The following is a 21285-nucleotide window of genomic DNA, read 5'->3' as shown; positions in this document are numbered from 1 at the left end:
AAGGAGTAGTAATTTTGATGATATTCCATCAGCTCCAGCTGATTTATGGTTTTTTAAGCTTTTAATTGCATCTCTAACGTCAGTAAGGCTAACAGGATAAAAGAAAAAAGAATTTTGAACTGACACTTGTTGAATATAATGCAAAGGATCAATATTAGTATTCACATCCTTGAGCAATAAATGAGGAATATTACAGTATTAATCATTTAAACTATTTGGTCTTACTTCTGGTTCTGAAACTTTCTTGTGAGAATGCCTGAAGTCATTTATAATTGACCAACATTCTCTCTGCCTATTTGAGGACATATTCAAGCGGTCACTATAATGTTTAACCTTAGCTGCTTTTATCGTCTTTCTATATAGACTACGATATTTCTGATGATTTCTAGTTCGTATCATATAAACTTTTTTTTCGATAGAGCATCAGACTGAAACAAATTCTCTTTTCTTCTTATTTGGACACAGCGATTTGCCTTCAAAAAATTAACTCATAAGAGTTACAAAGTACAAAACTGGTATCTTAATGTTACTGGAGAAAGTTTTTTGGTTTCAACTGCTTGGAAGAATTTTTATCTTATTCCAAATAGTCAGTGTGACTCTTGAAACTATTCCAGGCAGTCTGGCTAATTTATAATGTGTCTCAAGCTCCTAGAGTAATTTTTTTTTCTAGTTAGGTTAAGTATTAAGAAGGTTCAATAAATACTCAACTTGAGAACAAACAAATTTCTTTTCTGGTTTAGTCCAATCATAAAAAAGCAGGGACTCTTGATTAAAAAACGTACTTCAGTTTGCGCCCCATTGGTATTTTCTGTGATCTCAGTACGGCTTAGTACAGTCATCAAGTTTATAAGGTCCGGTGATGCTTTATTAGCGAAACACGTAACCTTCGTGACATACAGTAGTGGCCATAATTATAGCAACAAGTACATTTTTCCTTCAAATTATATGATGTGGTAGATTAGAAAAAAAACTGGTATATATTATGATGTATTTTTTACAAAGCTTTTTATTTATGTTTATTTTTTTGTTACTTTATAAAAGAAATAACAAATGGGAATTTTTTTTTAGGAAACGGGTTGGACAAAATTTTAGCAACACATTTTAGAAAAATCAATTTATTTATTCTCCAAAGTCAAAATAAGATTACAATACAATAATATTCTTCAGTATTTAGTATAGTACCCTTTAGCCCTTATAACAGCAATGCATCTTTTTGGCATGGATAAAATAAGTTTGTTTATAACATCATGATCGATTGACAACCAAGTATCCTGAAGAGCTTCGAAAAGTTCTCCAGCATTTTTGAAATTCCTGGTTCTACACCTGTTATCCACAATTTCCCAAAGATTTTCTATTAGATTTAAATCCGGAGATTGGGAGGGCCACTTCATAACATTAATTTTTTCATCATGGAGAAACTCTTTTATTAGCCTTGAAGAATGTTTTGGATCATTGTCATGTTGAAATTGATATAACAGCGGCATATTTTCTTCAGAATAGGGTAACATAATATTCTTTAATATATCCTTGTACATAAATCGATCCATAATCCCTTCTATTCTGTGAAGAGGTCCCATACCATACCCCGAAAAACAGCCCCACACTAAAACTGAACCACCACCATGCTTAACTGTAGGAGAAGTGTACCGAGGATTAAATCTTTTGCCTACAGGACGTCGAACGTATGCAGCACCATCACTTTTAAATAAATTGAATTTTGATTCATCGCTAAAAATAACTCTGCGCCACTGATCAATAGTCCAGCCCTGGTGTTCTCGAGCAAATTCAAGTCGGGCCTTCACGTTCTTCTTGGAAAGAAGAGGCTTTTTTGCTGGTCTGCGTCCAAACAACTTATTTTCAAATAGACGCCGCCTTATGGATCGTTCACTAAGATCGGAACACCCACTGCCATCCAAAAGCCCTTTAATTTTTGAAGAGGACAAAAATGGGTTTTGCCTGGAAATCCGAACAATCATTTTGTCACTTTTTTTTGAAGTTTTCCGGGGACGTCCCGAATTTTTTTTTGGGTACTACCAGCCCTGTGTTATTGTATCTTTTCACTATACGTGATACAACTGATCTGTGAAGAGCAAAATTTTTTGCAATGGATGACTGTTTGATGCCTGACTTATACTGATTAATTATAAGTTGCCTCACTTCAACAGACACGGTTTTACCACGACTCATACTGTTATTTAAATAAGTTAATAACTACCAAGAAATCACAATATAAATTGTTTCAATATTGCACTTCAACAGATTGAAAGAGCACTAAATTTCAAATGTTGCTATAATTATGACCAGGGGCCTGTTTCATAAAAAATATTAGTCCAATATTATTGGCAAAAATCTAGTAATATTAGTTTACATTATCAATTTATGTTTCATAAACTTATTAGATAATATTATTAATTATTAGCGTATTGGTTAATAAATTAGTACATTTTATTAGGATAATTTGAGAACTGTTTCATAAATACCTAGACTTCATAAATTTTACTAATAAAATTGATGTATTTTTATGAGTGTTTTTAGCATAATAATGTGAGTTAGAATAATAGAGTTAATTTGCAAAAGTTTACAAAATGGGCGATTCTGAATCAAGTGACGAGGAAGAGAGAGTTTTTGTGAGAAGACCAAGAATATTTAGGGAACGAATTTCCTATTTTTATATAGAAGATACTTAATATATATTTTTATGAAACAGAAAAAAGCATACTAATATTATTAATTTATGAGACTAATATTAATAGCTAATATTATCAGTATGGTTTATGAAACAAGTCCCTGGTGAAATATTTGCAATTACAAATATTTATTGTCAGCAAAAAAACAGGTAGGCTCTTTTTAATTTGAATGAGAAATTTTGTTTAAATATTAAGAGGCCATCTAAACCAGTGGCGTACTTTTACGATTAAAACATACATATAATAGTTATTATTAAATATTAGTAAAATTCAGATTTGTTGCTATAATTTTGGCCACTACTGTATATAAAGGATGTTTTGAGACCGAGACTTGGAGTTTAATTTTTTCTCTACGTCTCTTTGAGATGATGGACGAGTTCTTTCAATTTAAAAAACGGAATATGGAAAATCCAGTGAGAAATGAAGCCAAGAGTACTTAAAGTACCAGAAAACTTTTTCATGTAATGCGAGTCTCGCGGACCACTGTACAGAGAATTCTAAAACATACAAACTTCAAGAATTAAATGAAGATGATAACGACCGCCGTTTACAGTTTTGTGAAATAATGTCCGAACTAATTTCAAATAATCCTAACTATATTTTAAATGTTTGCTTCTCAGGCGAAATGCATTTTTTCTCAAAGGCACAAATCGTCATAATTGTCGGTACTAGTCAGACACGAATCCAAGGATCTACCATGCGGTTCATACTTAACACCCCTCGAAAATTAAACGTTTCGGTTGGTATTTTTTTGGTGAACTTACCGGGAAATTTAAATGGAGATACGTATTTAGCCTTTTTGGAGACCATTAATCCAGCATTGGTTGAAATTATGGACACGACCAACGCTACCATAAAGAAAACGCGATATTTCAGCAAGACGATATTTCTCCCCATTATGCATTACCAGTACGGCAGTTTCTGGATGAAACGTTTCCTGGTAGATGGATTTGGAAAAGGGGTGCTATCGAATGGCCCGCGAGATCACCCGATTTATCTCCTCTTGATTTCTTTTTGAATCGTTAGAAGATTTACGGAACCGCGTCATTCATGAATGCCAACAAATAACCCCCGATATTCTTGTCACAATGTCCGGGAACACTTTGAACAATTACTGTATGAAGGTAAACGGCCGATATTTTCAATATTTAATAAGTAAATGCGTAAGTACTAATCAATAAAATTAAATTAGATTTCTCTGGAACCCGCCTCTCAATTTTAAACAACAAAGTGCTATTGTAAAGAAAATTTAATGCTCTTTCAAAGGATGTATCACAACACACCCCTTCCTATTTAAAAAATAAGGATGAATGGCGCCCCCGAAGTTGTGAGGTTAAAAATTTAAACAAAAAAATCGTTTTTATAAAATCAAAAATCGACGGGTGCGAGCGTTTTTGTTCTGTAAATCAAGAGCCTCTAAAAACTAACGCTAAAAGTATTAAACAATGGTATTGTTTCAAAATCTTTGACAAGCTGTCATACTGCGAAAACTCAAGTCAGCAATTTCAAACTTGGCATTTGTAACTAGAATAAAAAGACCTTTAAAATAAGAACAGATCACTTGACCCCCACTCCTATTTAAGATTTTGAGGGTGGTTGCAACCACTCGCCAAGGACTTAAAAGTATAAATTGTCCCCCTAAAATTAAAAATCGACGGGTCCGAGCATTTTTTAAAATGTTGCAAAAAAGTGCCCCAAACCTTGCCGGACTGTTTCCGATAAGCCACCCACGTATTTCTATTATACAAGACACATACGAAACACTTTTAAGTTTTTCTCATTCGACAGGAGTGCACCGGCCTCGCCCTCACATTTGGGAGGGATCTCGGACGTGATGACGCCCGATTCTTTGTCTCGCGAATGTTCCCCGACGATGGAACACGGCATCGAGATGATCAGCAGTCAGTCGGCCCCGGGGTCGCCTGGATCAGCGTCGGGGGGCGGAGGGGTGGCCGCACGGGCCGGTACCGGCGCGATGATCGGCCACCAGCAGATGTCCGCCCTGGTCGGCTCGACGAAAGCCGGTTTGATGCTGCCTCAGCACCATCAGGAACAACAACAGCAGCAGTATATCGAGCAGCAGGTGGTCATCGAACGGCCTTCGTCTAATGGGCAACAGATCGAGTATAGAGAAGGTAAGATGACGGATGCACCAGGGATGTTCAAAATTTAAGTTTCCCTGTGTTTCTCACAGACGCCACCTACCAGACTTGAGCTTAACATAGTATAAGTTCAGGTTGTAGCAGTTCTTCGTTGCTAGAATTCAAGTTTTTGCATGAGATCTCATGTTTTTTAAACGAATCTCATGTTTTCAATATTTTGCCTAAAAAATCTCCTTTTTTTGTTTATGGTTTTCTTTTTTGCTATTAAAAATATAGCAAGAAACCCATAAACAAAAAAAATCATTAACTTTCATCGCAACTTTCTAATTACTTAGAATCCGGTAAATATAAAAAAACTGCCCGGGAAGCTGAAACTAGCAGTAGAAAGCAGCAGAATATTGCTGATATGTTTGCTGAGAGTAGGAGTAAAATAAGCTTGGAACAGGAAATCGAAAGAAGGTATTATACGTACAGCAGGTTTTTTGGCCGAACATAATCGACCTATGAACTTGATGGAACGTTTTATTGATTACCTAAATGCTGTGTGTACCGATTTCGATATAGCAAAAAAAATGAAAGCAGCTAGAACCAAAATAACTAGGGTTCTTAAAAAAGTAACAGGATCTTCACCAAAGTCGTATTTGATAGAGCTCATGAAAAATAATAAGTTTAGTTTAATTGCTGACGAATCGACAGATAACTCGTGCATCAAACATTTGGGTCTAGTGGTTAGAATGGAAATTGAAAATCAAATAGAAGATAATTTTTTGGATCTGATACCTTAGATCTGAGCAGCTCTTTTTCAGATGTTTATGGACTTTTTCACAAAACACAATATACCTTATAAAACAAACTTTATGGGTTTTGCCTCGGATGGCGCTAGTTATATGGTGGGTATTAGAAATTCCTTAGTCAGCTGGCTACAAGAAATTATGCCAAATATATTCACTGTAAAATGTATTTGTCATAAAAGCAAAAGTAAGGACACAAAGTCACGGTCTCATCCAACTTGTCAATCCAATTGGATGAGACCGTGACTTTGTGTCCTTACTTTTGTTTTTGTTTTCGTTTGGTCTCTTAGAGAAAAATGGATGATACGTTTTTGTATTTGTCATAGTTTCCACCTTTGTGCGTCATATTCATGGCAAAAACTCCCCAGAGGAGGTTGAACAACTAACAAGAGAGGTATAATTTTTTTTAATCTAATAAGATTAGCGCATTTGAAAACAATAATTATACTTTTTGGTTTACAACAATTTTTCAAATAGCCCGAAAAGAGTGAAAGAATTAAAGGAATTTCAGGAATATTTATGTGTTGCTCCAGTTAAAATCCTTCATCCAACCCGTTGGCTTTCATTGGAGAGTGTGGTGAAAAGACTGTTAAATCAATATACGGCTCTAAAACTTTATTTTACGGATCAAACTGCCAATAATATTAGTCAGGCAGATCTTATTTTAAAAAAACCGTTGATTGAGCCTATTATTCAATCAACGAGAAAAACTATGAATAGGGAACAAAATCATCCGGAGTTTTTATCCCATGCTTTACCAATCTTCAATAATTAAAATAAATTAATGCAAAGTGAATCTGAATTCATATTCTTTACAAAGAAATAGCCAACGTAGTAAAAAGAATTCTAGATTTTTATATAAAAGACGAGAATATTAGCTCTACAACTATCGATAAAATAAATTTTAAAAGCCCCAGAAATTTTTTACAACTGCATGAAGTGTATTTCGCAGCAGAAATAAATTCAAGCAGTTTAAAAAAAATAGGCTAGAAAGAGTTAAATTAAATTGCTTAAATTTTTAGATCGAAAGTATTCAGCAAATTTATACAAGATTTCCTCTTAAAGATTCTATATTTGAAAAATGGAATTTACAGATCCAGAAATTGTTAAATATTTCTCATGTAAATATTTTTTGGCATCTGGCAACACTGGGTTGTAGCAATAAGAGCGACATTGGTTTTGCGGGCAAAGAATACATTTCACATTTGATACAGCAATACGAGCTCGATAATCATGTAGCTACCAGTGCAAAGGGTGCCGAAGGTGATTTACGTGCGGTTTTTCGTTTTTTTAACTGTAAAAGGGTGACATAAGGCCAGGAACTTAATAAATATACCTGGACTGCCAATTCAATGAAAAGTAAATGACCACTAAATCAGAGTCTTGAAAATCTATCAAGATTCAAATGTCCCATTAAATTCGACCATTTGTTAGAGTGGTAATTTACATTTCTCGCGAGGGCATTACTGGTCAATATGAATTAATTTAATCAATAGTAATAAGAAAGTGAGAAATGAGAAAAGTCTTTGACGATTGGGAAGGTGGTATATACAGACGACATCTTGATGATTACTGCCGCAGACCAATTACAACTGATAAATATGTATAATGAAGAAATTAGAGAGCTACAGTAGAGAATCTGGTTTAAAAATCAACAAAACAAGAACCTAATTAATAATAATAATAGGCCTTTATTTTTAACTCGGCGAAGTTCAGCATAGCTGTTATTAACCGAGCATACATACAAAATACATAAGATTAAATGTACATATTGGCAACTTAAGGTACTAACTAAGCAATGATACTTTTGTAATTATAAAGGTATACGGAAGGTAACACAAGTGTAGGAATGACATTTTATAAAAAAAATTTTGACCTTCTAGGGCGTAAGTATATTGCTTTTACCAACTAACAATTTAAACTTGGCTAAGTAATTGCTTATATTTTTTCTTAAATGTCAAAACTAATGATCATCGATCGGTCCAATGACGCATGCCATATCAAAACCGTAGAGAGATATGATATGGTGGACAAGTTTGTATACCTGGGACCATTGTTAACCAAAGATGGAGGTTGTTCAGGGTTTGACAATGGCCAGATTAGCAACAACTAAACCTTTACGAAAACAGTGGAAAAAAAAAGCCAGTGGAAAACATCTTTCCACTGGCTGTTTACTCTGCTGAAACATGGACTAAAGCAAACAGATCGAAAAAGAATTGAAGCTTTTGAAATATGGGTGTACAGTCGAATCCTTGAGAACGCTTTTGTTTTATAAGAACTGAAAATCAAAAAGCGTCTGCTAAACGAAATCGATAAAGCATATTTCAGTTACTACAAGGCTAAAAGAAACGCATGGAAACAACAAATTGAAACACATTCACCCTCCAGAGGGTGAAAATACTGAGAAGAAGAAGAAAATAAAATATTTGTAAAAGAAGCGTGAAAAAGTAGTAAAATATAAAACTAAACTTATAAGCAAATTCAAATCTTGCGCCAAAGCATTTGTAGGAATAGAAATTGGAATTTCCCGCTGAAACAACTCAGGGACACTTTTAAGACACACTGCAATTCATATAAGAGACGACGGCTTCTAGAATTTGGTTGCCTACTATCGCTTTTTCTCATACAGGCAACGTTGCCAAGCAGCAAATAGAAATCTTTCGTGCTCCCTCATTCTCATAGTTTGTTTCCAAACAGTAACACATCTCAATACTCAAATATTTATTTCCATAGACTCATACAAATAAGTATCGGATAATGTCAAAAAATAAAACTATAAGACCTAAACATACAACTTTTAAAAGGCCTTAAGAAGAAATAATTAAAAATCTACAATTAACTAAAGACTAAGAATATAGGAGAAAAATACAGCTTTTAACAAACAAACAAATACGAATTATGGGAGTAAAGATGAGCCGCTGCAATTTAAATATTCTGTTACCGTATAAAAGGAATTTTTAATTAAAATTCTTTTCAATGAAGCTTTGAAATTATTAACATTCTCAATTTTTTTTATATCAATGGGAAGATTATTGTATAATTTAATTGGTAAAACTACTGGGCTGTTTGCCACTTTGGTTAATTTATGTTTGGGTAAATCCAAATTTCCAGTTAACCCTGAGTTCATAATGGGTAACTCTAGACAATGAATAGTCAGACAGTTTACGCTTTATATGCATGACCGAGTTGAAAATAAATAGGCAAGGAAATGGATAATTTTCAAGTCTGGAAAGAGTGTTCTACAAGAGCTTAAATAAAATAGTTCTAATTATTTTTTTCTGGGCCGTAAGAACTTCACCACTTCTAGAACAGTTATCCCAACACATTATGCCATATGACAAACATGACTGGACATAACCATAGTAATAAATCAGGCCAATATCGATTTTATTACGTAACGTAAAGATGTTCATCGATTAATATTCCTAAGTACTTGACAACCTTATTTTGTTATGCATTTTAACAAGCAAGCTTTTATTCAAATCGGTAAGACTATTCTTCAGTTTTCAACTCATTAAGCCCTAGGCTGTTCTTGCTACTGATATTTATCATTCGGTCGACTACCCCGGTTAAACCTCTAGATAGTTTTTCTAAGTCACCACTCGACGTTGATAAAACAATATTATCTGCAAACGCAGCTATATGGTTGCTAGGAAATTCGTCCAAGATGCTATCTAGTCGGAATTGAAAGCAAATCTTGTATTTACTAAAATTTTAACTTTAGTTAAAATATTTGTAAGATGAGATTATAATATGACTGAAAGGTTCTCCGAGAATGAAGAATGAATGTAGGACACTGAATAATGGCACATTATATAATTTACCACGTTTAAACATCCAGAGCGTCTTTAATAAAGTAAATTGGTTATAACTTTTTTTGGAATGATTTTGATTTTAGAGGTCCGACTTCTGTCAATATTTTTATTGGTTTTCAATTATCAAATTATATCTAGTTACTGCAGAGAAAACGACTTTCTCGTTGATATGCATACATAAACAGAGTTTATATAATAAAAATAAACAACTCTATATATTATTCTAAGATAAACAACATAGACAGACAATTCACAATAATTCGATTTTGAAAAACAGTGAACCAAATATTTTAAATAAGGATTCTAATACATTATCCAAATATTAGATAAGGAGGAAGATATATCGTCTGATGAAGACGATATACCAAGCGTGTCGTTTAGAAATCGCCAAAAACTAGGCAATCCGCTATACTCGCAATTGAAAATGTTATTTAGAATCAGTCATATCGAGTCGTGATTTTGGAATCTCAATGATGGTTTAAAAACAATGTCAATCAAAAAAAAAAATAATTTAGTTCGTGACAGGTCAAACGTCAGCATATTTTTTGTTGGCAACACTGAAAATGTTCAGAGTGACACAACCACTATAAAAATGGCGGCCACCAGGCAGCGATCATTTTTGGGTATGTTAGTCTAGGTATATTTATTAAGTTCGTGCATAACACCAATTATTTCTGATAATATTCATTTGATAAACAAACACGCTCCATTAGTAATTAAACGAATTAAGGAGGGACTTGGATTACTTGGAGATGAAAGTTCGCGATAAAGCTGGACTAAAAAATAAGAGCAGAACTGAACCCAAACTGCAGTATCACCAAGCAGAAAAAGCCGTTTACTTTAACCAATTTTTTATCAAAAGAAAACATTGCTGGCAAACAGCTAAGGAGTTCAAATTAACTAGTAAAAATATTAATCATGAACTGCCACCTCATTTTAAAAACCCGTTATTAAAATGAGCCACAACATCTGAGAAGAAAATTAAAACTTAGTTATACGGGGTGTCTCCCTCCAAAAGGTCTTTACAAAAACTTCCCACAGATTCCTGAGAACAAAATAGGCCGATTTAAAGCAGATTACCTTAGTGCGAAATTGCTTCAATTCCGACCTACAGTGAAGTTAAAATAGTTATTTATGTAACAAGTGTGTAAAGTGATCCTTTTTTTATGAATGGGACACTTGTCGCATGAGCCATAGGCAAAAATTTCCACTACCGAAGAAAACTTAAAAAAAAAATCAAAAATATCAAATTACTTTACGCGCGCACTAGTGCGTAAAAAGTGAATCTTTATAAACTCCGGGAAGTGTGTAAAGTGATCCTTTTTTTATTAATGGGAAACTTGTCCCATGAGCCGTAGGCGAAAAATAACAATTTTCTTTCTGAAAAAAGAGAAAAATATGTTGCCCTTGACACAACCCTAACTGCCCTTGAATACCAAATTTAAAATAGCCTTAAGCAATTTTTAAATGACTATTCCTGTGTAGAATTATTTAAAATTTTTGTCTTTTTACAGAAAAATTCCTTCCAAACATGGAGGAGCGTTCCATGTCTCCGGGGGCATTTTCACCTCAACCTGTCATCGTCCAAACTGCAAACTACACACCTTACGGGTAAGACTCATTCTTGTTTAACCACTTTTTGCCAAAAATCTTAATTTACCAATTATTCTTGGGTTTTCTATTTAAATTAAACTAATTGCTAAAAAATTTAACGCAAGAACTATGTTTAAATTGCAAAATATCTATTACTGATCTATTAACAAAAAGTAAACCTTTTAATGAAAAATAATTAAATTAAAATGTAATTTATAAAATTCCTTGTACCTGTAGTAAATTTTACAGGTGAATGTTTACACGTTAAGGATTACCAAAAAGAAAAGACATAAATGCAAGAAGTGCATTTATAATGTTAAATGAAGATAAATGCAATTTGTTGGATTGATTTGGTAATCATACATGGGTTCCTTTACTAAAAAGAGACTTAGAACAGGACATTCTTGAAATTAATAATTGAAAATATATTTTCTCCAAGTATTTTCTTTTATATTAGGACAACGACATTTAACTACTAAAACAAGTATTAAAAAAGTAACCTTTGTATTTTTTTGCGACTTTGCGAAACATGAATAAATAAATAAACATCATTCCTTAACGGTGTTGAAATTGATTTGTTTTAGGGGAAACAGTTACAACAGTGTCGGTTTAGACGTGAAGAGACACTTAGAGGAACAGAGTATCGGCAGTCCGAGCAGTTCCGGCGAACTGGAAGAACCCGAAATTAAGCGACAACGCCTCATCCAGCCCAAATACGAGACCGAATAGATGTGCAGGACCGGGCGTTGTTGTTTTTTTTCCTTTAAAACGCAAACAGTATAATAAACATGCAGTTTCCTGTTTTTTTTTTTTGGTCCTCATCATCATATGTTTTGTGCCCAGCCAGTGCGCGTTTTCGACGAAGTGTTTAACGCAGAGTGAGAGAGAGAGACGACGATGAGAGGAGGGAGTAAGAATTTGACGTTTTTTTTCTTTTCTTAAATTTTGTTTTATTTTTTTTTTCTTGTAATTGGGGTAATTTGGAGAGAGAGTACAAAATTTACGCGGCAACTTACTTTATACACACGGTATGTCTAAAACCTACTTTTTTTTACGCAGTTGCCGTTTCTCTTTAATGAATTCCTCATTAAAATAAATCATTGATTGACTGTATAATAGTGTAAGTGTTCACTAAAGTTTTTTCTATGATGTAACTTTTTTGGTCTTTATAGTGCCTAAGATTGTAGCCCCTCTTCATGTGATCCGATATTTATTAAAAGATTTTACGGATTTACTGTTAGTATGGTGGCGGTTCAAAAGTAAGGGTAAACCTTGTAAGAGAAGAGAGAAGGTTTACAACCAAACATAATTAAATTTTGATTTTTTGTGTTGACGTTTCGGCCTCTTTCGGATGAGCTTATCACCCTCAGGACTAAATTATTTTATGTTAAGACACTGACAATAAAAAGAGCATCAGGCATTAACGAGAAGTATTCTTTAAATGTATTTTATAATTTTAAATTCGGTTAATTGTGGTTGGCTATTAAGTTTATACAGAGAGTCCCGGGGAATGACCTCATAGAGGTCGAAACGTTCACTTAATTTAAACACGTGTTTTACAACATTTTTAGCACGAAATTATTAAAATTTGATATTTTTTACGCAAAAAGGGTGTTCTTGGTATAATAGCAAAGAAAATACCAATTTTTTAGGGCTCACTTTCGACCTGCAGTAGTCATTGGAATTATTAAGAAACATGCATTTTTATTATTATTTATTCTTTATTAATCAATCAATTCTTACATCGATACAAAATACATAATATAAATTACAAGAATGTAGGAACATCTTCATAGGCATCTAGGTGACTTAAAACCTGAATGTGCCTATTACCAGGATTTTTTAAATTATACATGATTTATTATAAATTGACCTCAAGTTAATACGTTCACTCTACCTAAACTACGTATTTAGATCAAACTTAGACCTATCCACTTTTAAATATTTTTTTATTCATTACATAGATACAATTTCTGTGAAGATTTCTTAAATATTTTTTTATTTACTATATAATAAATAATTCCCACATTTTTTGCATTTTTTAAGACATAATTATCGGATTTATCGTTGATTATACCCTATATAAACCTCATTTTAATCCATAATTGTTGTTGAACTCAAAATTTTAGTTATTAAAACACTTTTCCAGTCATTTTAAATTCAAGGTGTATTTTAAGTTTAAATTTGACTTTCATGCGTCCTTTCAAATCGGTTAATCCTGAAAATAAGTAAAACAAACTGCATGGTATCAGTTCATTCGTCTACTTGTCTTTCTTTAATGTATTTTTTTAATATTTATAATATTTATTAAATAATATTTCGTTAAGTCTGTCTTTGTTCGATATATTTATTTTGTTCCTCGAACACAAATTTCAACTGCCTGGAAGAGATAAACAATTAATTCAGTTAACTGCCTGGGATGAGGGTAAAAGATTTCGGATGTAAACGATTGAAATTCCTGAAGAAATATAACCTTGAGATTAATAAATGAAGGAAATGAAAATGCCTGGAAAATAAGAAAAATCTTGGAAGATGTAAAAAATTAGTTTCATTTCCTGGAAGATGTAAAAAAATGACTGAAAACTCCATGAAACAGAGAAAATATAGAAGACGACGAGTGTATTGAACCTGCAACTTCTGGAAGATTTGTAGACAAGAATTCCGTCATTTTTTTGTCAGTACTATTGTATTTCCTAAGACATAATTATCGTATTTATCGTTGATTATACAGGCCCATTTTAATCCATAATTATTGATTGAACTCAAAATTTCAGTTAATTAAAAAAAACCTTTCAACAAATTGCATTAGGGACACTTTAACCTTGAAACACTTTTCCAAAGCCATTTTGAATTCAAGGTGTATTTTAAGTTTAAATGTGACTTTCATGCGACCTTTCAAATCGGTTAATCCTGAAAATAAGTAAAACAAACTGCATGGTAAAGGTTCATTCGTCTACTTGTCTTTCTTTAATGTATTTCTTTAGTCGTTAAGTCTGTCTTTGTTCGATATGTTTATTTTGTTCCTCGAACACAAATTTCAACTGCCTGGATGAGGGTAAAAGATTTCGGATGCAAACGTTTGAAATTCCTGGAAAAATATAACCTTAAGAATAAGAAATGAAGGGAATTGGGACAGGTATTGACAAGTAATTAATATTGCGTCATCATTTTTATTATTTTGGAAGTAAAATAAAGAAAAAATAGGTTTTGGGCCGTGGGGTTAAAAAGATCTAGTATTGTGGCAGTTAACATGTTAATGCGTCGACGGTTATTGATAGAGTGTACAAAGGCTTGTCCTGCCAGAAGCGCTTTTGGAAGTACTTTTGTACAGAGACACATGCCATGCCGGCAGGACTTTTTTCCGCTCATAAGATTAGCCTGCAAGCAGAACAAAACGTCCTTCTGGCAGTACAGGTGCAAAATAAAAAAATAAAACATGCAGCCTCATCGTCTTAATCAGTGCATGTCCTGCTGGCAGGACTCATATTTAGGCATATTTGTACTTCCAGAAGTTCAATGTTTAAAAAAACGATTATTTTTATTAACTTTATCTTGATATGTAAGTACAAAATAAAACATTTTAAATGAAACGGTAATATTTTAATCAACTTAACATATAAGGATTTTATAAAAAAAAGGAAATAAATTTATGTCGATAGAAAATTAGGCTGGTATACCATGCTGAATGTGATATGTGAAACAATTTCTTCCAGTAGTTGGAGAACACATTACTGCTCGGATTCCACAAGCGCTACATCTGTAACTGGACCTCTGCTGCACATTTCTTATTCTACTGCAAATAATACACTTTCTTTGCACTCTTTGCCGATCTTCCTTACTCAGGGCAATGAGAGTGTGTTCTCCAATCTTGTCTCGGGGGTAGCCGTGCTTCATTATGTACTTGCCGCGGAGGCAGTGGAGTTTCTACTACAGCCAGCACCTGTCCATTGGTTATTAATAAGTTGTAATGCCAAAGCTGCAGTAAAATCAGAATGCTTTTTATTAAAATCTTTTTTAAAATATTTATACCCTAGAAAGGCATTTGTCTCTATAATTCCAAACATGCTAGCAAACATTCTATGCTGCCATCTCCGAGTATTCCATGTAGTTTCTAAAGCTAAGCCGTTTTGACGAATATGGTTATGAATATCGACTGCGGGGGCTCCATCAAAATAATCCTCCACTAGCTTGATTCGCTCCACTTATGGTTTTTACCCGTTGGCATCTGTCCTTTTTTTTTCTCGCAGGTTCACCTGGCAGAGTTGTACTGCAAGAACCTATGAATGTGTGAACCTTCTTCTTGTCGCGCCAAGCAACACATGTTAGTTTGATGTATGGATCTGCGATCACACAGGTGGCAGCAATAGACTTGCCTTTTTCTTCTGGGCAACGTATTTTTGCCTCCTGTATTGGATAATTTCGGGTTGCTGTTTTTACGATTCCTAAAAAATACAGGCCCCTTTTATTGAGCTCTACAGTCGTCTTGACAGAAGCAAACCACGAGTCGCCTACTACAATACGTCCAGATCCATGCCACGGACGGGTAAGTCTCAGAGTTGTCGCAGTTCCTGCGCCCAGTTCTCGTTGCCATTCCTTTTTTTGCATTGCCTCTTTTCCTTCGTTTATTTCAAGCCCTATCATGATTTCAGACTGAACATCAGCAATGGTTTTGCTTTAGCAACCGACACCTTTTGGCTTTCTTTGTATTTTTATTACAGCTGGCATACCATCGCGTTTATTATGAAGTCCTTTTCCGTACCACGCAAACATCGATTCGTCGACGTTTACCTTAGATGTTGTCATATCGAAGAACACTCTGACTTGGTACCAGTTATCCATATTTTCTTCATTGTTAAGTTCTTCAGCAGTAGGCATTGCAAATGCCAGGCAATTGATGATTTCTTCGAATCGATGTAATCCCATCCCAAACCTTTGACCAAAAGCAGGAGCCGGAAACAAACCAGATTCGGTACTCCAATAATCTCGCTTTGTATGCAGTGAATTCAGAGTCTTCGCATACATAATTCCTAAAGCCTTGTACAGTAAGTAGGGTGGAGCGAAAACTGGACCAAAATAACTAATTTTCGAAAACGAATATGCCTGGGTGTGCAAAAGATGCCTTTCGGGGTTCTTATTTACCCAAAAAAATCCGAATGACTTATGACGATTCCATTGGCTGCCGAAATGACCTTGAAAATTTTAAAATTAAAAAAATCTGCAAAAAACCAAACATGCAGCTCTCAGATAGTTTTTCATGAAATACTACCCAGAACTCACCACGTGGAGGTGGCTGCATCTCGAGTTCTACCCTACCCTCCCACCCTTAGAATAATTTTTTTTATTTTTTCTGTTCTAGAACTGCTAAGAATTGTTTTTTAGTATCAAATTGCGGCTTGATTCAATACGAGCTCTAATAAATCGGTCTTGTGCTTCAGGGTCATAAACCGCCATAGAGGCTTCAGTAATTAACTTAACTGCTCGTTCAACTGCCTGTGAATGACAAGGGAATTTTAATAACACTATTTCATCAGGAACCAAAGAAATCATATTAGTTCTTCGTTCGAAATTTCCATTGTTAATGGGGGCTCGCTTATAACAACATTTTGCCAGTCAATTAAGTCGACATAATCTTGACGATCAAAATTCAATTTATTCACGCGAAATATTCTAACATCCTCGGTTTTTGCGGTTGATGAATATTTTAAAATCCTTCTTAAAGCTAACTCTCGAATATGTTTTCTATCATCTCCTAACATGGCGAATAAAATATTTTCTGGGTGCGCAAAAAATCCATTTCTCTCAATTACGGGATCAATACCTTTTTTTATTTCTTCAGGGAGGTAACGTGATTTATTTATAATGCTAAACAAGTGCCTAGCACCATCCTTACAAGACCAATGGCATTTAATTTGATACCAGCATACGGCATACACTTTTACTATAAACTCTGTTAACATTTTAAGGTTTTGAGAGGGCTCATTGGTAGCAACGTATTAGGACTCTATTGGCTGTGGTAAGCCATCTAGAGCGTGACATTTGCCCTGGCGCTTTTAGAGCCCAATCGTCTTTTAAAACTCCAGTAGAGATTCCTTGACACATCTCATATAAATACTTTTCATCGGTACTTACGGTTTCTAGATCAACTAATGGTAAAATTGTTTCAATTTTCTCAAACTGTACGACTGGTAAATTTTCACACGATTCAAGGGTCTTACCAATGGCTCCCGCAAATCCTTTGGGCCCACTAGTTTTTCCGTCTAAATAGTTAATCAGGTGGCGCAGGGGCAATTCGTTAGTGTGTAATAAACAAATCATCCTGCAGGTACAGGAGCAATGGTCTTTTTAAATCCGATTCAAAAGTTCGAATCACTCCGTTTTTAAATCCGGTATTTACCACGGTTCCGTCACAACCAATGGCCACAAGTTTATTTAAATCAATATTTCTTTGTAAAAAGTTGATTATCGATGTTTTAATTGCTTTGGCATTCCCAGATGTTGGACTAACATGTCCAAAATATCTCGATCCTGGTTCAGAAACTAAAACATAATGTTCTTCAACAACTGTTTTTTGATAATACTTGTCTCCTATTTTCTCTTGGATTAACGTCTTATCTCTGCGGCCGTCAAAATATATTGCCTTAACTTCATAAGAATCATCGTCAAATTTTCTTTTCAGGTTTGTGCGACTTTTGATTCTAGCCCTCCTTATTTTACTACGATCTACAATTTTTGAAGAATCAGTCGATGAATACAATACCAACGTCTTTTAGTATGGCACTTACTATAATTGCCGCTGATCGGTTTATTAATTTCTTGATAATTATTTCCGTTTATTGTAATGTAAATATTCATAGTTCATACGCCCGTAGGCAAATTCTCGGGCATTGCATCTGGCTGTATCTTTCCTAGGTTGTTCGGATTCTATCTTTATTAATTGAAATTTTGAGGAGGTTTCGGTAGCCGAAGATATTGTTTTTGGACGTTTAGTTTTTTTTGGCTCACGTGAGAGTACAATAGGCACCTTTTAAACATACAGGGTGGTTAAATTTTAAGAAATAAAAAATTCGCTAAATTAATAAAAAACATAATAATTTCCGAAATTTTAAGGCACTTTCGGCAGCCGAAGAAGTTGTTTTCTGACGTTAAGTTTTTTTTTTTTGGCTTACTAACGACTACAATAGGCACCTATTAAGCATACAGGCTAATTAAAATTCCAGAAATCGAAAATTTGCTCCACCCTATTGTACAGGTCGCCCTTGGTTACAGCTCTTCGGCGCTCCCTCAATCTTGCATTGGTACTTTGAATAATAGGATCTATATCTTCAGAGGGAAAAAATGCTAGCCAAAAATCTAACTCAGTCATGTTTGGTATGTTATTAACATGTAATTGGGGCTTATATTGCGCATCTTTGAAAGCATTGATGGTCACGGTTTCTTCAAAAGTCCAGGTACAGTCATGAACTGTTACTTGATTACTGTGAATAACTGGCATATACCTCTAAGATTCTGTCTCCATGGTGGATACTGCATCGTTGTCAGTTGAATCTGAATCAGATGATGCAGAGGAAGACGAAGATGACGTTTGGTGAGGCTCATCATTACAGCTGGATATCATGGCATCAGTAATTTTGCGTTTGAGTGGTGGGGCTTTTGTCTCTAATACGCCTTGAAAGAAAAATAAAATTAAAAAGAATGGCAATTACGGGCTTTTTTAGAAAACGCTTGGATGCGTTGATTCTATTTACGAGTGGGACGCCTAATATTTACAAAATCACCCTCATCAACAAAGTTTTTTTCAACACTAAAATCTTACCCATTCCCAAAAATTTAATTTGTTTTTCATGAAAAGAGTATTTTAGCCTTCATTAAACTTTCCTAATTTTTAAAAAACATGTACCTGTAATCCTTACCAAAATAATATTGGCTAGCTCCCTGAATAAATAAAAAACGGGAATGTAAAAATTCGCCGAGATAAAATACAAATAAAATCCTGTACCTCTATTTGCTCTAAATTACAAACATATGCCACTAAAAACTTACCGTTATTAGCAAGTCGCAGATGTTTGCAACTAATTTTTGTTTGGTTTCCATCTAATTCCCACTCTACTAATGCCATATTTGTTGTTTTAACATTTTTTTTACAACGCCATAACACACTGAAGTTCGCCATTTATCCCCAAACTGTGATTTACTCCACGAATAATCATTTTTTTGAATCAAAAACCGTAGCGGGTGTAAAAATACGACTGCCGACTTCCATTTTTCACGCGTAACTAATTGACAAGTTTAAACTCTTATAAAATCGGACTCAATACAGATATTGACGTCATTCAAAAATGCGCTTGTAGGACAATCTTTTACAAATCAGAATATATGCACATTTGTCCTGCTGGTAGGACCTAAAGTCCTAATATTTAGCGATTTCTTACGTAATCAAATGTGCCCCATACGTCCTGCCGGAAGGCCGCTGTACATTCTATCATTAATAATATAACGTAGTAAGTCTATAAGAATCCTAGTACTGTAAATTACTCTTATTTCTTTTATATTTAGACAAAGCTCTGTTACAAGGATGCATAAGAATATTTAATGTTTGGATTAATCCAGGGAGCTTCCTTTTTTTGTAGTTTGAGCGCATGAAATGTAATAGCGAATGAACATCAAATAGTATAGAACACATATTATCAAAAGGTTTCAATTCACCTAATGTTTCCTATTAAATTTAAACCAGAATACATTTTTTTAAACAGATCAAATTTCAACAATTTCGTGCCATAGAGTGAGACGTGAAAAGAATAAGGACATTTAAATGCTTCTCCTGACTTAATTCACAATTATTTATATATTTGGTTATAAAACTTCTTATTTCTATGCAAAGTTTACACTTACTAAACCCCATATGGACTCTTTTTTAAAACGTTACATATTCGAGCCCATATTTTGTCTAATCATCGTCCAAATGCCCCTCCCCCTAAAAAAAAAAATAAATAAATTATTAGTGGAACTTATGATGCTGTGATGTATATGAAAGATTTTTAATTGAGAGCAGGGCGCTTTGTTTGGGATGTAATGGACAATAATGGGTGTTTCAAATTCTTTATAAAATTTACTTTATTACGGTGCAATACTTGGTCAAAGTAGAAACACCACCGTGCGGTTTACTTTATACAATCATGCATGTAGAAATATTGTTTTCTTTTTTAGGATAATGTTTTTTTCATTTTATATTATGGCATTTCGAAGTTAGCGTAGATCGATTTCATGCGACGTCACGATTCACTACTCTGTAGACCCCGTTACTGGGTGTCTACGTTTCAGGAATCCGTGTACATTTTATAGCATTGTAAATATTTTGTAAATGAAGAATATACTAATGGAATTTGTAAATCTCATTCGCATTAATAGGGAAAAAACGTTACAAAAAAAAACTATTTAAAGAAAAGTACAAAGTGCACCGATAACTTTTTTTTTTTAGTAATATTCTTCGTTATTGTACAGGGTGTAGCGATAATAATAAAATTTCAAACCAAATCAGCTTTTTGTTGTTTTTGTCTAAAATTTGGCGACTTTGGGGGGGACAATCTTGGGGTTGATGTTAACGGACACCGAAGATTGCGCTATATTACGTCTCTTGTAACATAAGCAGTTCTTACCAATGTAGCGGGCTTTACATATGTTGTAAAAACTGTTTGTACTCATGTTTCTTCGACTATAAAATGGTCATAAGTACGTTAGTTATATGTAAACAAAACTATAAATGTAGGGATTTAAAGAATAATAAATATTATTGTGAAATTACTTGTTTTTTTTTTTTATTTTCCTTACGATCTGAGCTCGTCCGCTAAGGAGAGTAACAAATTTACACGGACCCCTTTTTAAATTTTCCACGTAGTTTTGACCACACGCCTTAAAAACAAAATGTACTTTATGTATAAATTATTTAATTGTATTTTTTCTAAATAAAAAGACATAAAAAGGGGAAATAATCTTGAAGAAAGTTGACGTGAGGTAAAAAAAATATCATATGTGAACAAAACTATAAATGTGAGTTTAATCGTTTTCTTTTGATTTTTCTAATAATCATGTGAACGTAAAGAATTGACGAAAACAAAGAAAAACACAAAGTCACGGTCACATACTTTTAATTACTCTATGCACAGAACACAAAGAGGAAAAAATCCTTGGTCTGTGTTCTGTAGGCCGGAGGTATACAACACTATGTCAGGATATAATAAGTTGTGGTAATTAACAAAACAATAAAAAAATTATACATTATTACAGGTAGAATAGCACTTAA

At 33.9% G+C, this 21285-nt stretch overlaps 1 protein-coding gene across 1 annotated transcript in view; it reads left to right on the top strand.

Moving 5' to 3' along the window:
* Positions 1-20786, top strand: part of LOC126737245 (forkhead box protein K1) — a 38639-nt gene extending 17853 nt beyond the window's left edge. The window contains exons 6-8 of the mRNA XM_050442051.1: positions 4476-4822; positions 10910-11006; positions 11573-20786. Of these exons, the coding sequence (XP_050298008.1) occupies positions 4476-4822; positions 10910-11006; positions 11573-11717 (589 nt within the window). The 3' untranslated portion in view covers positions 11718-20786. The remainder of the gene's footprint in view (positions 1-4475; positions 4823-10909; positions 11007-11572) is intronic.
* Positions 20787-21285: the final 499 nt, after the last annotated feature.

Source organism: Anthonomus grandis, chromosome 6, assembly GCF_022605725.1.
Source record: "Anthonomus grandis grandis chromosome 6, icAntGran1.3, whole genome shotgun sequence".
Taxonomy (NCBI): domain Eukaryota; kingdom Metazoa; phylum Arthropoda; class Insecta; order Coleoptera; family Curculionidae; genus Anthonomus; species Anthonomus grandis.
Note: the sequence above shows the minus strand (reverse complement) of the source record. Positions and strands in the feature narration are given on the sequence as shown.